The following is a 21,989-nucleotide window of genomic DNA, read 5'->3' as shown; positions in this document are numbered from 1 at the left end:
GTCAAAATGAGAATTGACCCCAGGTTTGGTGTTCTTTGTGATCCTTCCCCTAGTTATGCACCTTGGAGCGGTGCACTGATCATAATCTTTGGGTTTTTTATTTGAGCCTAGTGGACTCAAGGATCTATTTTAAGTTATACTTTGTGAAAAAGAACAACATATGAAATTTAGAATTTTGACCTATCCTAGAATGACTTTCAAGTTTTTCATATTTTTCTAAGAAATCTTCTTTATTAGGAATTGATGTGCCTTTACTGTTACTTTATGTTGCAAGGCTCAGGTATCCAGTGTATAGGAGCAGCTTCCACATTTGATTTAGAATCAAAATATATTTTATACTTAAAAAAGGGAGGGAAGGGGAGAAAGTTGTTATTTTTGTATTTTCTGTGACATAGCAGGACCATAAAGCCAATGATAGATTTGTTTGTTTTTCAGATATGAGGATCAATGATGCAGACTGCTGGGTTCGATGAAGCTGGGCATTTATAACTAGATTCATTAAGGAATACAAAGAAATATCTAAAGGGATCAATAATGGTGTCTTCTGGTTGCAGAATGCGAAGTCTGTGGTTTATCATTATAATCAGCTTCTTACCGAATACAGAAGGTAAGACACAGTTTAAATTTGTTCCTTAAATCAAGGAGAACTTGAGCTATGCAATCTTCTTTCTGTGAAAGTGGTTAGAATATTATTTTATTATTCTAAAAGAGGTGCTGAATAATTCTTTTGGTGGCTGAATTATTTCATTACACTGCTATAAATTATAGAAAGTGCTAGATGTCTGAATTTGTATTTTACATAAATTTGTGACCTACAACAATTCTAAATAATCCTAAGGGAACTAAATGACATATTAGATATATTTTACATTTATTGACTATTTATTGCCGTAAATATATTTATTCTAGGAAATTTGAAGTATTTGGTGGTGATTTTTTGAAAAAATATTTTTAGATATAGGTGGACACAATACCTTTATTTTATTTTTTCTTATTTTTATGTGATGCTGAGGCTCAAACCCAGTGTGTCACATGTGCTAGGCAAGCACTCTACCATTGAGCCTCCACCCCAGCCCTTTGTGGTGATCTTTTCACTTCGTATTTAATTTTTTGTCTGTTCAAGTATAGTTGTAGTTTTAAAATGCCTAAAACAAAACAAAAAAAATTCACATCTTGTAAAAACGATTTTTGTAGTACTTCTTAATGTTATCTGTATCTTTAAAAAAAAAATATATATATATATAGATATATATATAGATATATATAGATATCCTTCATCATGTGAAAACTTGTAAAAATACAGGAAGACTTTTTTTTTGCTTGAGCACTATTGCTTAAAATTTTTTTCTTTTGTATTTTTGTGGTGCTTGGGATGGAACCCAGACTCTCCTGCATTATAGGCAAGCACTCTACCAGTTATACTTCTAGCTCCTAAAATTGTATAACTCTTGATTAATGGTGAGTAGTTTTCAAGACAGACCAACTTTTTTTTCTGGGTTGGTGATTGAACCCAGAGATACTTTACTTCTGAGCCATATCTCCGTCCCTTTTTATATTTTATTTTGAGACCAGGTCCTGATAAAGTGGTGAGGCTGGCTTTGAACTTACAATTTTTCTACCTCAGACTTCTGGGATTATCACATGCACCATCACACCTGACTGAGTTTTAAAGAAATAAATGCACTTTTGAGGCTTAATGAAATAATTGGAACAATCATTTATTATTTACTGTGTAGATTTTCTGGTACCCACTATTTATGCAGTCTGAAATAATATTCCCATGTAAAAAGAACATTCATCCAGATAGTATGGAGCATAAAGCAGACTGAAAGTTAATATGGAGGAAAGATGTGTAAATCTTATAGCTAGTTGATGGTGGTATTCAGCATGAAAATGTTAACTTATAAAAGCTTTGAAGAATACAGAGTCTTTGATAAATCCATATAAAATATAATGGGTTTTTTTAAGGTCCAGTGAAATAGTATTGATAAAAATGTTTTAGAATTTTTAAATTGGTTTTATATATGCTTTTAATTATTCTATTTATAGCTATTAATAAAATGGTTGGCAGGGAAAAAAAGGCATGATATCAGCTAATAGATAGGAACTTATTATTCCAATGTCTTTGTAATAAGCTTCAAAACATTAACCTTTTAATTTTGCCAAAAGAATTTTATTTGAATTGTTTGTTCCAAATTTAGGTTTTGTCATTTTCTTCCGGTCCTACCAATTCCTACACTCAATATATTGATATAACTTGATAATATATTTTAAACCATATAGAAATTTAGAAATATTTTAAAATAAGAACTTCTGTAACCAGAAAGTATATAATGTTCAATTAGATTTAAGTCATACTTGAAAGTTACAAATATATTACTATTTTATTTTCAGATTATATTCCTCTTTGTTTTAGAATTGGAGATACATCAACTCTAAAAGTATAGTATGTCTGAGTGAAGAATAGTACTGTAATGATAAAAAAGAAGCAGGAATTGAGTTTTAATGTGAATCTCAGGCTCGGATTGTTTCGAAAATCATATGGATAGTTTATAATTTTGCATCTGGTTTTTAGAAAGAATAATAACTGATTTCCTGCTGTTATGTTTGATGTTTTTATACATTTAAAAAAGATTCCAGGTGTGGACCAATGGATCGTTAGTCCAATAATGAAAAATTTCCAATTGGTGTGGAGACCACTTTGCTGGCGCAGTAGCATAACTCAGCGGGGGGCAGGGAGAGCTAGCAGACAGAGACTTTTTCATGAGATACTGCAGTTTTATTTCCAGTGTCACCTATCAGGTCAGGATTCATATCTGCTGTTAAGAGAAATATCATTTTTGGCACATCAGGCCAGGGGGTATTGCTTTTGAAGCAATTCCCTCCTACTGATAAAAAGAGAACTGGGGACGAACTCACACTGCTTATTCTAAGAGTATACACAGCTAATGCACACTGTTAGAACATTTATCCAGCATCACATGAGTTTGTCTTAGAAAAGTTTTACATGACAGGATAGTCCTTTATTGCAAGAAACCAGATAATGGTCTGTGAACACCTATGGAGAAAACCAATCAAAGTTAGATATGAGGGTGTAGGAAGGAAGATAGAAATTTAATTATTCAGCCATTAAGTTTTTTTCTGAGCCCTTCCACGAATGTTACCTTTTAAAATATTAAAAAAATGAGATGGTATTTTTTTTTGTATAGTTCCCAGGTCCTTGCACATAAACTCAGATGAGGTTTCAAAGATACGCAAAGCACAGTTCTCACTCGGAGGAGCTCATGTTCTTGCACAACTTTGGAACCTCAAACACCTATTAGGGTCAAACAGATAAAGTAACTTGAGTGTATCAGGCAGTCTGAGGTTTGCCACAGACAGGGATATGCTTGCCAAAGGACCATGATTAAGTCCTTTCCAGTGTATAGTCCAGTTTTGCCAGTTTTCCAACTTTTCAATTGAAACCAGACATTAAGATTTTAAATAATAGCAACCAATTAATATTTTAAAACAAAACAATTTACATATTGTAGAATCACCATGGATTATGCCTTTTTTCTTAGAGATTTCTGTCTTCCAAAGTAGTGATTTACCTTGGTATTATTTAAAGGCTTCATATCATGTTGGATTTATTTTAGATCTATACCGATCAGATCCAAATTTGTGAGAAGTACTTATTCTGTGTTCAGACAGACCTTATAAATATGTCCTGTTTCTTGTACATATTCCTTTATTTTTATGGTGCTGGATTTGAACCCAGGGCCTATGCTCGCCAGGGCCATGCTCTACCACTGAGCTATACCTCTAGTGCCTCTTATACATATTAAAAAACCAAATCAATAACCACTTTTGAAGTTTAGTATGGCAAAAGCTAATTATATAAAAAAAGCCTAGTTGTTAGAATTACTCTATTATTTGTCAATCAGTCTTAGTGAATATTTTTGCAAGATAGAAACATTTTTCTTCTTCCTGTATATTTTTAAAAATTGTGTTTAGAATTTCTAAATAAACAATGATTGAATGAAGACCAAACTTTAAAAATATTTTGTAAAATTTTTATATAATTGATTTTATTCCTGGAGAACTAAACTCAAGCCCTTCACAAGTTAGTCTGTTGAGAAACTGGTGTGCTTTGATTATTTTGGCCAATTTTTATAAGCATAGTAACCCACTGTGGAATCATGTATCAGTAAGTAGGAAAGGAAATTGAATTTTTGTGTCCCAGAGAATTAAATTATGCTATATAATGGAGCCCTGGCAAGCATAAGTCAGACATATGAAAGCTTGCTCAAGTGACAAGTTACAAATAATAGTGACTTTTCAGCAAAGCTGGTAATATGAATTTCAGGTTGAATTCTTTACACAGTTAATACGTAATTAAATTTCATAAGTCTGAGTTTTTGTAATTAACTCAAATTATAATGTTGTTATTCTTATTTCAGTGAAAAATGTTATACTAGGTATAAATACCAGATATAGCTTTATATGTTTATTTTATATAAAACAGGAAAATTTACAAACATAACTGTGGAAATAGTATCCTGCCAATTTTTAATTGACATTTAAATTCTCTAAACACATTTTCTAATGACTTTAGAATCAATGTTATTTTTGTAAAATATGATATGTATGTGTAGGGTATTTTCAGTATCTAGTAGAAAAAAATAGGTCTAGAGGTTAAGTATGAATTAAAAAATAATCTTTATTTTACATATAAGTACTTCTCAATAGTCTGAATTTTGTGGAAGAAATAATGATTCTTCAAGTTTAAACTTAATACTGTATCCTTTTTTCTTTCATTCTTTCCTTCACATACACATAAGAAAATATACACGTACATGTCTGAATGTGTATGTACACACACACACACACACACACACTCACACACAATATGTCAGCTTCACAAAGGAAGGTTTTTTTTTTTTTTTTCATTGCTGTTTTTCATTCATATATTAAAGTGCCTAGAATGATGTCTGGTTTTTAGCAGCTACTCGATCTGTTCTATCACATGAACAGCAAATAAGTCTTTGAAGTTCATAGTCTTAATAGTGGGGAGGGGCCAATGAGCAGTTGTCATAACAGGGTGATAATTGCCAGGGCCTTGTTTATGCTAGACAAGTCTTCTGCCACTAAACTATATCCAAGCTTTAAATGTAAATTCAAAACCATTTTTTTGGGGGGAGGGGAAGAAAATGATTTTATTCGGTGTAATTCAGAAGTTAGTAACTGGTTGCTCTCTGGGAATTGAGTCAATAAATTTTCAGATTTTGTTTATCCCTTTGATCCGGCTCCTGTAATTTTAGGCTTTAAAAAAGGAACTTTCTTTTAACTTGTTTTTTTTTTTTTTGGATAGTGTACTGAGAAAGAAAAAATATTGAAATATTCACAACAAATTGGAAAAAGCAACATATTTTCTGCTGCATTTAGCAGAACTCCTAAACTCTTGTTTCAGTTTGTCTTTTTTCATTGTGATAACTTTATTCGTTTTCTTGTTGGGAATCAGTAGATGGCCATCACTATAATACTGATGTGACTTATGTTAGGGAATTACATTTTCTAATCTAGCAAAATTGACTACTTTTGTTCATTTCAGTAATTTTGATTAGTTGAAGTCTTGGAGGTAAATTTTCAGCATGGTACATGGGGATTTGGCTCTATGACTCCTATTAAGCTTAATGGGAGTCATAACTCCCATTAAATTAATAGGAATTGTATATCTGTGCTTGCTGCATAGCAAATGTAACCTTATTTTTTTTAATTCACAAATTATGTAAATTAACATCTGCTCAAACCAACACAATTTTTTTAAAATGATTTTATTTATATTTTTAGTGTTGTCCTGTGTGATTTTACTCCTTAAGAAAGTGCTTAACTATATTGTTCTTTGGACACTTTAAATATTCTTTATTGTGTTTTACAGATGTAATGTAATTTGATTACAGCACTTTCTTCTCCATAATTAGTGAAGTATTTTTGTTTTAAAAATATAAATATTAATGCCATTATAAATTAAAGAATATTATTTCTATCTTGGAAAAGCCAACTGTCTTTTTATTATGACTAGTTAGATTCAAGATGCAGGTAAATTTGTTCTGAATGTGACACAGAGTTGCAAAAATTAAAACTAACTTAATAGATATTCTAGCATCTTTTTAAAAAAGCTAATTTGAATTATATTTGGTCATTTTCTACCCTAGTATGCATCATCAATATATCATGTTTCATAAATGATGAGTACATTCAAGTACTTGGTGGTTGATTTTTTTTTTTTCCCCCTTCTCCCTTTTCCTCTCACTTTCTACTCTGTTCTGTCCCCAACTGCTTCTTTTCTAGTAACTTAAGGAGCAGGTCTTTGCTGGTGTTATAAATAAGTGTGTCATTCACAGCTGCTCAGTAGAACTCAATACTATAATATTGCAAGCCTCCATTTTCTCACAGAAAAGACTGCATCAAATATTTCATAAGTAAATGTTATTAAATAATAATATGATAAAAGTAAAGAGGTTATTAACTTCTCTAGAGTACATTTTAGATATATTGATTTTATGTGCATATTATATATTATCAGTTATTTTTACATTTTGAAAAAAAATCAATAATATATTAAAGGTAGCTTAATTAAAAGTACAAGAGGCATTTAAACCATCTTCATTTTGCAGACCTGTGATTCTGTTAAGTACTCATTATTCATTAATTTCAGTTTTGATGAAGTTCTTGCTTCATTTTTGAATTAATATACCTTTTCACTTTTTTATATGCCATATACTTAGTTTGTGGTATTAGAGAATAAGATAATACAGATGACTGAAAATATCTTGAGTATTAGGTTGGATACTGTGATTTTACAGTATGCTTGAAAAAGGCATCAGATTCATAGCAATTGGATTAATATTAGTTCATTTCATTTTAAATTAACTGGCTAAAGAATTTAGATATGCCTCGAAAACCTGACTTATCTGCCCTAATACTAGGGGAGTATCTTATTGAAACGTATACTTAATATCCCACGGTATTCCTTATTTTCTTTTTGCCTCCTCTGCATGACAGAGAATGACATGACAGCCATGCAGCTTATGTGTATTAGACATCAGTATGGATTAGTGAATATCTCATGACATCTTTCAGCCTTGGTCCTGAACTCCTTTTTTCAACTTGACAGGAGAGTCCAAGAGAATACCTAGTCCTGGCTTTGGGATCTCTTGGCTAAAATGTAAAGCTGAGGGGAGAATTCCATATCCATGCTTCAGGAAGCAAAAACAATGTTTCTTTTTCTTTTTTTTTATGATTTAATTTTTAAAAATTTGTTCTAATTTGATATACATGACTGCAGAATGTATTTTTGACACATTGTACACAAATGAAGCACAACTTCTTATTCCTCTGACTGAACATGGTGCAGAGTCACATAAAAACAACGTTTCTAATCTCTCCTTATCAGCATGAGACTTTTGTACTTTTAGGTCTGCCATAATTCCTGCTATAAGCCTTATTTTTCTTAAAGTATTTTTTTCTTTCTAATTTTGAATGTAAATACATCTTCCCATGAAAGGACAGAAAATAAAAACCTTAAGATAAAAATGTAAAATTGTTCATAATTTGAATATTAACATTACACGTTTCCTTTTTTCTTATTTTTCCAATATACTTAATATTCTAGAGAACAAAATTATGTATAAAAATTCATTTCATTTACATCTATTGTTGCATTAAGATTTTTCAATTTTATATTATCATCACCTGAATTATCATGCCATTATATATTGTGATAATGGATTTTAACAGCAGTACTATAATTTATTTTGTACATACCAAAAAATTACTTATTCCTTCTCTTCTACTCATCATTGATTTGTTCTTAATTTTTTCAGATGGAAGTAAAATATTTATCTTCATATTAACATTTTTCATATCTTGTGGCTAGAATTTTAGAATTCTGATTATTATCAGAGATGTAGCTATCTTTCAAATTGTTTTCTCTGAATAGTTATGTGAATGTACACATTGATTACCAATGTAAGAGAATATCAATCTATATCAGCATCGATTTTGAATTTTAAAAATAATTGACATTTTGATATGTGGAAGAGGGTATGTTAATATAAATTAAATTTGTAATTTGAGATCTACTTGTTAGGATAAAAATATTTTTTATTAGTTTATCTATTGGCTAGTTCTAATTTTGATGTGAAATTTTGGTTCAATACCTTTACCAATTTTTCTTATTACCTGTCTACAGTTTATTTGTGACAATAACCTTTTATCAGTTGTATCATGGAAAATGTATTCTAGTTTGTCTTCCAGTTTTATTTATACTGCTTAAATTTTTTAAAAACAAAAGAGAAATTTGTAATGCAACACATTACTAATTAGTACTATAGTCATTGCTTATTCCTATATTTAACAGTTAATAAGATTTTTATTACATTTGATTTATTCATCTTTTATTTTCTTGATTTTTGATATATAGCTATTTTCTTTTGTGAGGTCCTCCATAATTTTTATGATTAAAAATCTCATAGTTTGACATCAGTTAAAGGTTTATTTACTTGCACTTCTCTATGGCACTTAAATACTTTTATTTAATCCATCAGTACTCAAGATTGTTATATGGTGATATGATAGCTAAATTCCTTTTCTTCTGAGGTCCTGGGGATCAAACACAGGTTCTCATGCATGCTAGGTAGGTGCTGTACTGCTGAGCTGCATATATCAATCACCATTACCTAAATTTTTTAACCAGTTAATTTAAAATGAAGTGAACCAATATTAATCCAATTGCTATGAATCAAATTTTAACTAACTAATTTTAAGCTATGAAACAAATTTTAGCTAAATTTTAACTAAGTAGGTATAAAACCAAATAAAAATGCATGGTGGGCAATAAGAAATAAATATATAAAAAAGGAAAAAAGAACATCTTTTATATCAATACAGAATAAAGTGTGGATAAAAAATATCTCACTATTCTTCTGATTCCTATATTACTGCCCTTACCTACATAAATGATTTATTTTTGCATAAAGTTTGTTTAATAAGGTTTATTTTTAAGAAAATAGTTTTCTGGTACAGGGTGGGTGGAGAGAGTGAGAGGAGCAAAAACACGAAATAGTGATTAATGAAAGCATTGCATAGTGAAAATGAAATTTCAGGATTCTTGGAGTGTCAAGAAACAGTAATTTCCTGGGGTGAAAAATGGATTCAAATAATATAGAATTTTGTTTTATATATGGATTTGCTCTGAAAAAGAGTACTAAGTAAAATTCTCACTTTGTTGCTTATTTGTGGGGTATACCTACTATTCCTTGTAAACCTTCTGTTTATATCTAAATGAGGGGGGTGTGCGTGCACACACTTTTGCAGTTGAAATGATTTCTCTCTTCTCTTTCTGGGTCTTTTCTTGTAGTATGGATTGAGTATCCCTAATTTCAATGTCCAAATGCTCTGAAATATGCAACTTTTTGAGGGCTGACCTAAGGATACAAAACAAAACAAAACAAAACAAAACAAAAAGATTGCAGCTATTTCAAAATCCAAAAAAACTCTGAACCACTTCTGGTCTCAAATATTTCAAATAAGGGCTACTTGGCCTTTATTAAAGATGTAAACTAGGTGGCAAATATGCCTATATTTAATTAAGGTATTTGATGTGTCATGCCTCATAGGAGTCAGGGACTTTACCACCTCACTCAAATGCAGCATAAGGATGAGCAAAGTATATTTGTCCATAGTGCAGAGAGCCTGTTGGATTTTAAGAGACAAACTTTTACATAGTAGAATGCTGTGGTGAGGCGACAAAGGTGATTTAAAAAGTTGTCTAGCAAAGCAAAGGAGAAAGGTGGTGTAGGCCAAGAGTATTTAATTGTTTAAGGAAAATATTGCTGTATAATTTTATTTTGGGATTGCTTTAAGTAGATATGTCAAACACCTGAATATCATTCAGGAAGAAGGAAAGGAAATGGGTTTCAGTGCAGGGGCAGGAGGGGGCTCACCTGTGAAAGGAGGAAATGTTTGTAAGGATCCAGGGAGAGGAAGATTCAAGAAGAGATGTGTGTGGGAGGAGGAAAAATTTTAGAGAGGTCATGTTGGATTTAAAAAATTAGTGTTCCTAAAATTTAAAGTGTGTGCATGTGTAAATCACATGGGGGTCATGGTGAAATATAGATGCAGTAATCTGGAATGGGCCTTGATATTCTCATATCTTTTTGTTTGTTTGTTTGTACCAAGGATTGAACCCAGGGGCACTTAACCACTGAGCCACACTCTCAGCCCTTTTCATTTTATATTTAGAGACAGGGTCTCACTGAGTTGCTTCAGGCCTTGCTAAATTGCTGAGGCTGGCTATGAACTCATGATCCTCCTGCCTCAGTCTCCTGAAATGCTGGGCATCACACCTGGCCCTGATATTCTCATTTCTGGCAAGCTGTCAGGTGATGCTGAAGTTGCAGGTCTATGAGAGGACATCTGGTTCAGGGAGTTTTATTTGTTATAATGTTTAGTCTAGAAAATTAGATTTTTGTATGACAATGATTTTTACAACTGCATATCAATATTTGTTTCTAACCCAAACAATGTAGCTGAAATACAGAAATAACATCATTTTCAATTTTATAACTCATTTTATTGAGAAAGGGACTAAACTACCTTGAAGCTTTATTGAACATTTTTATGTATTGTTACATTTCTAGCCCTATTTTATATGCTTTCTATTCATCTTTCATCTAATTATTAAAAACAACATCCCCAAGGACAATGTAATCTGCTCCATTCTCTCTATTCTCTATTGATCTCTCATTATGGAAATGTTATTTTAAAGAACATATTAATGCATTTTTTATTATTTAAAGAACATTTTGTAACATGTAATGCAAAGTATGTATTGTTTGCCTTAACTCATTTAGAAAAAGTTTATTATTTTATACCCCTTCTAGAGTCCATTTAAGTAACGAAGAAATATAATTTTAATTTCAGTATTAATCATGTTTGCCCTATAAGGCTGTAGGATTGGAGTTACTTGATAGTAAACTGGGAATTAAAAGTAGCTATTTTATCTCTTAATGTAATTTAGTGATTTTTCCATTTGTTAGTATTACACATAATCAAAGATATTTTTCTTCTCAGCAGTGAACATAATAGTTCTTCTTAATAGTGTCCATAATCTTTTTGATTTTTCTGTCAAAGGAGATGGGCTACTGATAATGATTTATTTTATGATAATACAAATTGCAAATTAAATTTGTGTCTTCATTAGAATTTTTGGCCTTTTAAAGCCAAAATCAAATTAAGTAAATAGCAGTTTTGAAACAGAGAATATAAATAGATACATATGTTAGATATTTTTATTTTCATTTTTTTTGTTGGAAATAAATAATTTTAGACTTGGAGTTACAACTTGGAGATTGGCAGTGTAGAATTTTTCACTTTACAGATGAAGACACTACTGAAAAACCCGTAGGGGATTGTCCCTTTGCCAGGATTTACTATGCCAGTACAGTTTCTTCATGTAGAATTTTATACTTAGCTTTGGGTTGTTGCCTCATGAGGCTGTCACTCAAGAATCTTTAAAATATACTTTAAATAATATTGCACGGCACTGTTGAACTTAATGGTGATTATCAAAATAGATCATTTATTTAAAAGTTTTCTTTATTCATGATCAGTTCCTATTAAAAGCTATATTAACATTGACTGTTTTGTAATGAAAAGCATCTATAATACAGGTGGACTAATCTTGCTAACTCTGCAACTTTCAAATAATCCTCTGAAGTTTATAGCTGCAAGCATATATAGATAATTTTTTAAAAGCATTTCTTTGAAAATATAAAATATTACTGAGATGATTAATTATAAGAACACTGAGAACCTGTAATAATTTTAGGCATAATTTTAACTTTAACTCTGTTACGATTTCACACTGTTGTCAGTCGTCTTTAAAATAGTTAAAAGGCATGCCTTCTGAGCTCCTTCTTCAGGCATGAGTTTTGTACATTATTGGTTCCCTCTAGTTGGCTTACAACAGGAAGCCCATTTAATCCTTTGCTTTGTTTTAGAGTTTAAGCAAATAGAGACCATCCCTTGTAGCTTTCAAAAGCTCTTACTTTTGTTGCATTAATGGCACTGGCTGTAGATTCTGTGATCTGGCTTTATTTACTAGAAAGCTTGCCCTTGAGAGATGTCACTCCATCCTTTCAACAGTGATGTTAATTGACTGATAGCAAAGATTGAGTGGAAAACCTTTGGTGACAAAAAACTGAATATAGGTGTGACTTCAGTTTAAAAGGTGGTGAATCCTTGCCTCTTGATCCCATTTCTAGCTGTACTAAAATTGTACGTATAGATTAGAAGAACAAAGTATATTTAAAAGAATAAGGAAATGTTAAGCAACAATAAAACCCATAACCATTTAAATGACAGCAGATGACTATTTGAATTAACTTTGTGTTTGGCTTAATTTGGGACCCTAATTATTCCTAACTTATGTGAGTAGATTTCAATTATAGTATCCTGCAGGGATTTGTAGCTAAGGCAACTAAAAGAATCATTTTACATAAAGTACTTTTGTTCAACTGATTAGGCAAGTTAAAAATGTAATGATGTAAAATTGAAACCCTTCTGACAAGGTCCAAATAAATGTTTCTAGTCATTTTGCAAAAAAAAAAAAAAAAAAAAAAAAAAAGTTAATTTAAAATAATATTTTGGTCTTTTTAGAAGACTGACTTCACTGTAATATTAATAAATATAAATATATAAATTGCATGTTTTCCTGAAGTATTGACTTTAGGGATGAGGACAAATTTGTCACAGTGGACACCTTTCTAAGTATTTTTTTGTTTTGTTTTGTAATCCTTGATATTTAGTTTGACAATTTTAAATAATAGATGTTGAATAAAAGTACACATAAAAAAGCTCAAATGACTGGCACTTCTTTAATTTTGTATTTTGGAATGCTTTTCAAGGTGGGGTCAGATCAGAGATTCATTTACAGATAAGATACTGCATACCAAGGAGTAGAAGGACACACAGAAAGGTTCACATTGTGTTGCAGCTAGTGGATAAACTCCACATTTAACTTACCCATTATAAATACTCCTGCACACCACGAGAGCTCACGTTAATGCTGAACTCCTTCACCAGGTTGAAAGCTACTTTATGACTTGGTTACTGATAGATACTGCTGTGGTTCCTTACTAATCTGTATGTTGGAGCACAGTATAAAGAAACATTTGCCAGTATCTATAGGCCATTTTGAGGATCAACTGGAACATTTCAGTAGGGTCTTACTACTGCCCATTCTGGTAAACCAAGTTGAAAGCAGGCAGCTCTGTTCTTTTTCTTATCTTCTCAAGCTCCTCTCATCCCGCACTTTTTTTTCCCCTGGAAGCTTGAATGCAAGAGCATGTAACCACTGAGCACATTCCCAGCCTGTTTTTTTTTTTTTTTAAATTTTGGGTAGGGTCTTGCTGAGTTGCTGAGGCTGCTTTGAACTTGCAGTCCTCCTGCCTCAGCCTCCTCAGTGGCTAGGATTAAAAGCCTGAACCACCATACCAGGCCAAAGTAATATTTTAAATGTGTACTTCATTCATAGGGCTGCATTTTTACCTACATATTAGGCAAGTTTATCAATATTGAAAATAAGCAAGTTTTGGTGCATGCAGAGTGTATAGCTTGTGGTCTTCAGGATTAACAGCTGAGTCTAACTTAAAATTTAATTGTAGCAAATGCTAGTTACTGAAGGTAGCCTTAGTTCTTACATCATTTTGATAATTCTTTAAATTATCTGGATGGTAATAACCTACACTGAACCAGATGAACTAATGTTGACATTTTTCTCTTATGTGTGGCATTTCCTACTTAAATCCAGTGGTGAGCTTAGGTACATTGTCATTTTCCTTCCATGGTTTGAGAAAATGCTTTAGAAGATAGACAATTATGAAGGTATCAGTTTAAAAATGCTTAATAATGAATGTATCTCTACTTATTCAGTAAACTTTCATTTAGTAACAAGAAAATCCTTCCTGTTATTGAAACTTCAGTATAAGAAGGAGGAAATTTTATCCTCTTAATGACTAATGATATTGTATTATATTATGTAGACTTGCCATACATGAAAATATATTGTTTTTAACTATATTATTGGTGACTTTACTGTTAACATTAAAAGATTTACTTCAAGCTTCTGATATTAAAACCACTGGCTCTGCTGGGTGACATCTTCAGGCCATTGAGATCTACGTGTGTATATGTATACACACATGTACATTTATGTGTATGTCTGAATATATATGCAGTCAGTCAGAATTTCTTATTCTCTATTTAACCTTTGCAGATGGGTTTGATTTACCATACTATTTCTTTGTTTAAGTTAGAAAATAAGTATATTCTATTTTTAGTGGAAATTGAGGTAAATTTAGAGTATAATATAGGAGGTACTGTTTATATTCATTAACTTTGAAGAAGATAACATTTAACTTAAAATTGTGGGTTAGAAATAATTGTATTCTGCACCATTACTAAGTAAATTCTATCCTTAAATTAGTTTGTAACTAAAGATTCACTCAGAAAGCTCACTTTTTCATTAATATGTTCATCATTGATTTAAGGTTCCAAAAATAAAGATTTCTTATCCTCACATTTAATAGTTTATTATCATTCTTGTTTTATAACAAAAGTGTGATCTCCCAGATCAAAGCATTGTTTTCTAACACTTTGTTCCTAAAAGGTTTGTATTTATTTTAGAAAGTTAATTCTTAAAATTAAAGCTTGGGGGGCTGGGGTTGTGGCTCAGTGGCAGAGCACTTGCATAGCAAGTGTGAGGCACTGGGTTTGATCCTTAGCACCACATATAAATAAATAAAAAATAAAGGTACATCAACAACTTAAAAAGAAAAAAAATATTTATATATGTATATACATAAAAAATGAAAGTTTGGCACCATTGAAATTAACTAAAAAGAATATATTGCTATTTCATAGGACAAATACAAGAGGAATGTTACCGCTTATTTATTTATTTATTTATTTGACCCCTCCCCCTCCCCAAGTTACCGCCTTTTAGAACAAATGAATCATCTAGGTAACTACTTGAAGAGAGAATGGTATAGCTTATTATGGGGGGAGTTATTAATGAATATAATTTGGTATATATGTGGGAAGAAATAGTAATAATCTATAAGCAATTTGTCATTTAAATATGAAGGGAATATGAAAGTATTCTTAGATTTATGATTGTCTGAATATAATGTTGATTTAATTGTCCTTTCATAAAACTTTTCAAAAAATTGTCATATAAAAATATATGGAGGAAAATAGTCTCCATAGAGTTGAGTAAAAAATTTCTTTTTCTCTATTTAGCATTTGCAAATTCTTATCTGATTTACTGTGCTGACTCTGTGTCTATCTCTTTTGCTTGAGTATCTTCTCATTTTTTCTGTTAACTTTGAAAAAAGAGTTAGCAAATCCTGTGTTTAGTAGAAATATATAGTTTCATGGGCAACTGAGAAATAACTGCACTAAATAAAAATATCCCAACCCAGTGAAACTTTATTTTTTTTAAACTTTATTATTATTTTTTAAACTGTGCCTTATTAGTATTCATTCCATATGAAGATATGGTATTTTAAATTTACCCTCTAATAAAAGAAAATGTTTTTTTGGTATAGTAGCAAAAAACGGAACTGTCAGTCCATTCCAAGAGTGAAGAAGGCAGATGCAGCTGGTCCAGAAGAGAGGGTCTAGTTGGTGCATAAAAAATTCATGTCAGCACTTCGACACTGCATTCTTTTGGGGTATCTGTTATCACTGAATAGGAAACTGTTTCAAATTGACAGGCAGACAGAATGTTGTGCTGAATGTGTAAATTGGAATTATCACATCTAGCAGTTCCCTTCACCAGGTGCCGGCTTGGAGCTTGGTTCTGCACAAATGTCGAGAGAGTGCCAGGAATAGTTTTATTTGCTAATTATCTCTCATCTCTTCCAGTGTCTAGTTCTTTGAGTAAATGGCTTGCCCAGGTGTTTTTAGGAATGCCTAGCAGGACAGTCTAAGAGACTGCAGGTGCTTATGTGGCAAGTGAATGCCACATAGAACACTCAAAACATCTATATCCATCTGTGTGGAGAAGATTACTGCTTTCAGAAGTTTTACTCTCTAATGTATTGAGAGTAATAATTGGCAGTATTTTGTTGACCCAGAGATGCTGGTAAGGGCAAAAAAAGTGGGAGTTGGTTTTTAAGAAAAACATTTAATTAGGCTTTATGTTTTAGTAGTAAAACACACACACACACACACACACACACACACACACACACACTGATTTGCAACCTGTGTGGATAAGTCATGACATTTTCAAAGATCATTAAAAAAAAACAAACAAGTATTAGTAAAGGAATATTGAAGATCAATTTTTGTTCGTGTTTTTTGATCATCCTGGAGAAATTTAATGCTGCATAATATATAACTGTTAAGGTTTGCTTGTTTTTCGGTCTGTCATTTTTTTTCCCCAAGAAATTCCTTTGTAATGTAGTACTATGATGTTTGAAAACAAAGTTTAAGAATTTATGCTTTATATCACAAGCTGTTGCTAAGTTCTGATCAAATTAATTTGTGTTTGAAGCATTTATATCTGTTACTATTCTTGTAATTTAAGAACTTGGATCACAGAATTATTCTTTAATTAGTTCGGTTAATCGTGTTTTCTTGACTGTCATAAATATTTTTCTTCAAGAATTTATGGTCCATTTTTTGCCTATCCTGTGGACAGTGAATTTTCTTAATACATTTTCCATTAAAGATTGCATTATTGTTTTCTTTTTTCTAATCTTTGCTTAATGGTAAGATAATGAAATGCTAAGTGCTCAGAATATAAAGATTTTATTAGTTTTCTTATAATTTTCCTTGGTCTTCGAAAGTTATTCTTGGCATTTCTACAGTTGGGCACATTTCTGAGATGCAGCAGAACATTTCACAAGATTTATTGTGTCAGCTTTGATTTAGGATTAGGTATTATTGTCGTTGTATTAACTATCCTCATTTCCTTTCACTGACATACTTGGAGTGAAATTCCATTTATACAGGTTTCTCACGGGAACAACAAAACCTACATATTCAAAGGCAGCAACTTTTGGCGTAAAGTCCAATGGTTCAAATTCTGACTCTACATGAACTTATGCAAGTTACTTGAGTTTGAGGTTTCTTATTTATCATAAAATTGCTAAAATGCCCATCTTTTAGCTTGCTGATGTTTAGAAGTCAAATATTTAAACATGTATTCATTAGTAATTATCTAACATTTGCCATGTGCCCAGAGTGTGCTGTGTACTAGACATAGTTCTTAACTTTAAGGATCTTACTGGTTATGGTGCATGTTCTAACACCTACAAGGATCTATGGAAAGCTGCCTAAGTGGTACATCCAGATGAAACTGAAACAGCAGAGCTATCTCAAAGAAAAAAGACATGGCTAGCTAAAAGGGAATGAGAAAGGCATTCCAAGAGAGGAAGCACAAGGTGCAAAAAATATTGCCACTAAAAAATGTGACTTGCAAGCTGTTCATTTTGTGTTCAAGGTGAGGTGAGATGGCAGGATGAAGTTAGAGCCAAAACACAGATGGCTATTTTTATGTCTTATGGAAGAGTTAGAATTTTACCATATTAGGTGATATAACATTGAATAATTTCAAAAGTGAATATCAATTTTTATTCCAGAAATATTCACTAAAGTAGGCAGATGCTTTAGGAGATCATTTTGTCATTATTTAGATGTTTTCTTCAGTGTATGTTGTTATGTGAGATGATTTTCTCCCTCCAAGGAAAGTCAGAAATTGGGTTTGAATGTTCTGCCTTCATATTTTGGAATGTTGGCAACTAGTTCCAAATAAATTCAGACACTGAGGGGCAAATAAAACATACCGGTGAGCTGAATTTATTCCGTGTTCTATGCCTTTACGATCTTTTTCTAAATAAGACTGCAGCAGTAATTCAGGTGAGAAAAACAAATGAGAGATAAGAACAAAAAGTACAGTAAGACTAGATAAAAAGGGATGAATTGTTGAGATATCAGTGGTGTCTTCATGGGATTTGGTAAATCTCTGATGAGAGAAATGATGATCTATGCTTTTTTTTTTTTGGTGATAAGGAACAGATAGTAATGTTTGTTTGGGAATAAAGTAAGCAGGACTCCCCTGGACTGCGCGAGTCTTATTTCCTGAAGCCCTTGCAGAGTTCGAAAGGTGAATGGAAACTGGTAACATCTAACAGGGATCCCAAACCTTAGCTCTCTTTACTTGTCTGGTTATTTGACCCACATCTCTTTGTATTTGCTTACTTCCTGTTCTGTCTTTTAAAAGCTTCAAGTCTCTCTTGCAGTTTTGTTTTAGTGTGATTTCCAGTGTACTCATCCAAGCTTATGCCTCCTGTCAGTTTCAGCTCTTGCTCTAATTCTGGAATTGCCCCAAGTTTTCCAGTTAAAATTCTGGAGAAGGCTTGGCATATAACCCAGGGATAGAGCACTTTGCTAGCAACCATGAGGCCCTGGTTTCCATCCCATCACCAAAAAAGAAAGAGAAGAAAAGAAAGGAGTTCTAGAGAAAAAGAAACTCATGGACCCACCGACCCACCCTTCCTTCCATCACCAGAGATTGAGCCCACTGGTGCTATGTCCCTACCCCTTTTTATTTTCTCACTAAGTTGCTTAGGGTCTTGCAAAATTGCTGAGGATTGCCTTGAACTTCCAGTCGCCCTGCCTCCTCAGCCTCTTTAGGCGCTGGAATTACAAACATGTGCCACCATGCACAGCCTCTTGGACTTCTTTGTCAAAGGTCCATGTTATTTTCAACCAAATGTATATGTATTGTTGCTGGTAGGCTCTCGTAGTCAGTCTAGCTTTGCCCCCTCAGCAGAGCCTGTAAGCAGAACATTTGAGTAAGAATGAATTCAGTGCTGATGGAAATGATTTCTATCTAGGTATGGCGGGTGATATGTGCCAGGAGTTAAAGGTGGATCATGAATTAGCCAAGAAAAGAAATGCCAAAAGAAGCAGATTTGATTGATCATTTGTGATATCGATTTAATGAGGTTTTTGCCATTAAAAATATAATAGTAATATGCAGAGACCGACAGACTTGTCAGTGGGGTGTACATAATTACAGAATTAAAAGTAGTCTTAGGGCCTTAATCTTCCAGAATGCATAATATGCATTTATCATGAGGCTTGCTTTAATTGCTAAATAATAAACATGAGTAAAGTTTGTGGATTAGTCAGTTTTTTGTCACTTTGACCAAAATACCTGATAAGAGCACTGTAGGAAGAAAAGTTTATTTGGGGTCATGGTTTCAGAGGTTCAGTCCATGTTTGGCCTACTCCATTGGTCTGGATGATGTTGGAGCCTCAAGGCAGAAGGATGTGGAGGAGGAAAGCTGCTCAACTCAGGACAGCCAACAAGCAGAGAGGGAGCAGGAGGAGCCGAGTTCAAAATATAATCTCCAAGGGCATGCGCCCAGTGACCTCCTTCCTGCAGCCCCTCCTCATGTTACTATAGTCATCATCCAGTAATTAATTCAGATTATTAATCCAGCCAACAGATTCATCAGTGAACATTCCTGCATTCCTGCATGAGCTTTTGGGGGGGACATCTTGTCCAATCCATAACATTTGGAAAACTTTTATTGCAAGTATTCAGAAATGACAACATTTTAATGTCTCTAAATTGTCCTTTATATTTAAATATAAGAACAATTGGCTGACCTTCCTGGAACTCTTTCCAGGTATCAGGCACTGTACTAAGTGTGGTGCTCCCAGGAGACCTGTGGGTTTATATTGTTTTCTCAATTTAGTAGCTGAGGTAATGTAGGCACAATTAGTGGACATTGGTAAAGTTACATATGCATGAACTAACTCAGGGATAAAATTTGTTCATCCCCAGGACAATCTAGCACAATGTTCCTTTTTTTTTTTTTTCTTTGTACCAAGGCTGCACTCAGGAGTACTCAGCCACTGAGCCACACCCCCAGCCCTATTTTGTATTTTATCTAGAGACAGGGTCTCACTGAGTTGCTTAGTGCTTAGCTTTTGCTGAGGCTGGCTTTGAACTTGCACTCTTCCTGTCTCAGCCTCCTGAGCCACTGGAATACAGGTATGCACCACCATACTCGGCTACAATGTTCTTTAATTTGTATAATAAGTAATATCCTTTTTTGTTGTTGTTGGTACTGGGGATTGAACTCAGTACTCGACCATTGAACCACCCCCCCAGCCCTCTTTTGTGTTTTATTTAGAGACAGAGTCTCACTGAGTTGCTTAGCACCTTGCTTTTGCTAAGGCTGGCTTTGAACTCAGGGTCCTCCTACTTCAGCCTCCAGAGCTGCTGGGATTACAGGTGGGCCCCACCTACCCAGCTAGGAATAAACATTTTTTTTTTTAACTTAGGAATATTTCTAGATGTGTATACGGTACTATGATTTATCCACCCAGTGATTTAAAAATTGATGCATATATGTAAAAGAAAATGACTTTAAAAGTTCATAAATGTACAAGCACTGTTCACATCCGCCTAGGTCTACTTAACCCCAGACAGCTATTGAGAAAGTACAAGATGCAGCATTCACATATGCTTTTGTATCTGGTTAAGACACCTTATTTAACTTTTTTAAGTGCACCAACTAGATATTTTGACATTGCATAGGTACAATGTTAGAAAAACGTTTTATCGGCTCACAGATGGTTCCTCTTAGTGGCAATTTCCACATGATACCCATTTCTTTTTCACTCACATTCACCATACACTGTTTTTTTTCCCCTAATGGTAAATATACAATTGAATGATTACCTTGCCACTTTTTAATTTTAAGTTTCTGGGTTCTTGATATATGACTATAACTTTAAAAAGGTACAGGAATAATGAAAAATTTAAGACCTATTGGTGGACTGAAGGTATAGCACAGTGGAAGAGCATGTGTACATGAAAGTCTTAAGTGTTTGATACCTTTAGTAAGCATTACAGTTTATGTTATCTGAGTTTAGTCACTTTCCATAATAGCATAGATAAGAAGTGCTTTGGGCAAAAAATACTTTCTAGGAATTCAAGATTTGAGTTCTTGGTCTAACTCTTAAGTCTACTTAATTTCTCTGGTTTGAGTTTCATTATCTTAAAAATTAAGAAATTAAATCAGCAAAAGGCCTATTTCCATGTTGACTCAACTAAAATGAAGTTCATGGGACAGAATCTTTGCTTTAAAAATCTGTTTACCTTTAGCATAGTTCTTATCATGATAGTTTTTTATTTTTGTCTTAGAAAGCCACTTTGCAGCATGTGATAGGTGATTGTTCATTAAAGATACACGTGTCTTCCAGTGGCCTAACTAGCAGGTTTTGATCATTTTCATTATATATCCTCATTAATTTAGGATATGCTCATGTTTACTGACATTTTAGTAGGATGATAAAGCATCAAAGTATTTTATCACAGCTAGTTTTTCAACACTTGTAGTGATTTCAGTAAGTTAAATCAATTGAAGAAACCCATCTACCACTTGATAGGAGCTGTCAGAATGTTATGGTAGGTTCTGGGTTAAAGATGTTGCCGCTCAGCATTATCTGTATTTCCTTGATTCTGTCAGCATGACTTCTAAAATGTCCTTTAACATTTGATATTAGTTCTTTATTGACAAACAGCATGAATGTGTTTGGTTTAGACCTTGGACATTTTTGTCATGTGTTATTTTGCTACAGAAGACTGTAGAAAGTGTTTTTTCCTCTTACTTAGACCAATCTGTTTATATATGCTTTTGTCGTCATGGAATATGGCAAAAGATAATTTACAAAATAAGAAATGATACAGTTACCCTAAGATTTTATTTCATTTGCCAAAGTTAAACCTAGAAACATTTGTCGATTAAGGGAAAAGAAATTAAGCCTGGTTATAATCTGGAAATTATACCAGATTATAATGTGGAGTCATCATAGTATCATAGTTATCAAAGTATTAAAACACACACACA

The 21,989-nt window shown here is 32.7% G+C and overlaps 1 protein-coding gene across 14 annotated transcripts in view; it reads left to right on the top strand.

Moving 5' to 3' along the window:
• The window catches only part of Adgrl2 (adhesion G protein-coupled receptor L2), a 183,910-nt gene that overhangs the window by 38,128 nt on the left and 123,793 nt on the right, over positions 1 to 21,989 (top strand). For all 14 annotated transcript variants that reach the window (XM_076863656.1, XM_076863660.1, XM_076863658.1 and 11 more), the window contains exon 2: positions 436 to 607. In XM_076863656.1, coding sequence (XP_076719771.1) covers positions 535 to 607 — 73 coding nt within the window. In that variant the 5' untranslated portion in view covers positions 436 to 534. The remainder of the gene's footprint in view (positions 1 to 435; positions 608 to 21,989) is intronic.

Source organism: Callospermophilus lateralis, chromosome 7, assembly GCF_048772815.1.
Source record: "Callospermophilus lateralis isolate mCalLat2 chromosome 7, mCalLat2.hap1, whole genome shotgun sequence".
NCBI lineage: Eukaryota > Metazoa > Chordata > Mammalia > Rodentia > Sciuridae > Callospermophilus > Callospermophilus lateralis.
The sequence above is the reverse complement of the archived record's forward strand: the minus strand, read 5'-3'. Positions and strand labels throughout refer to the sequence as shown.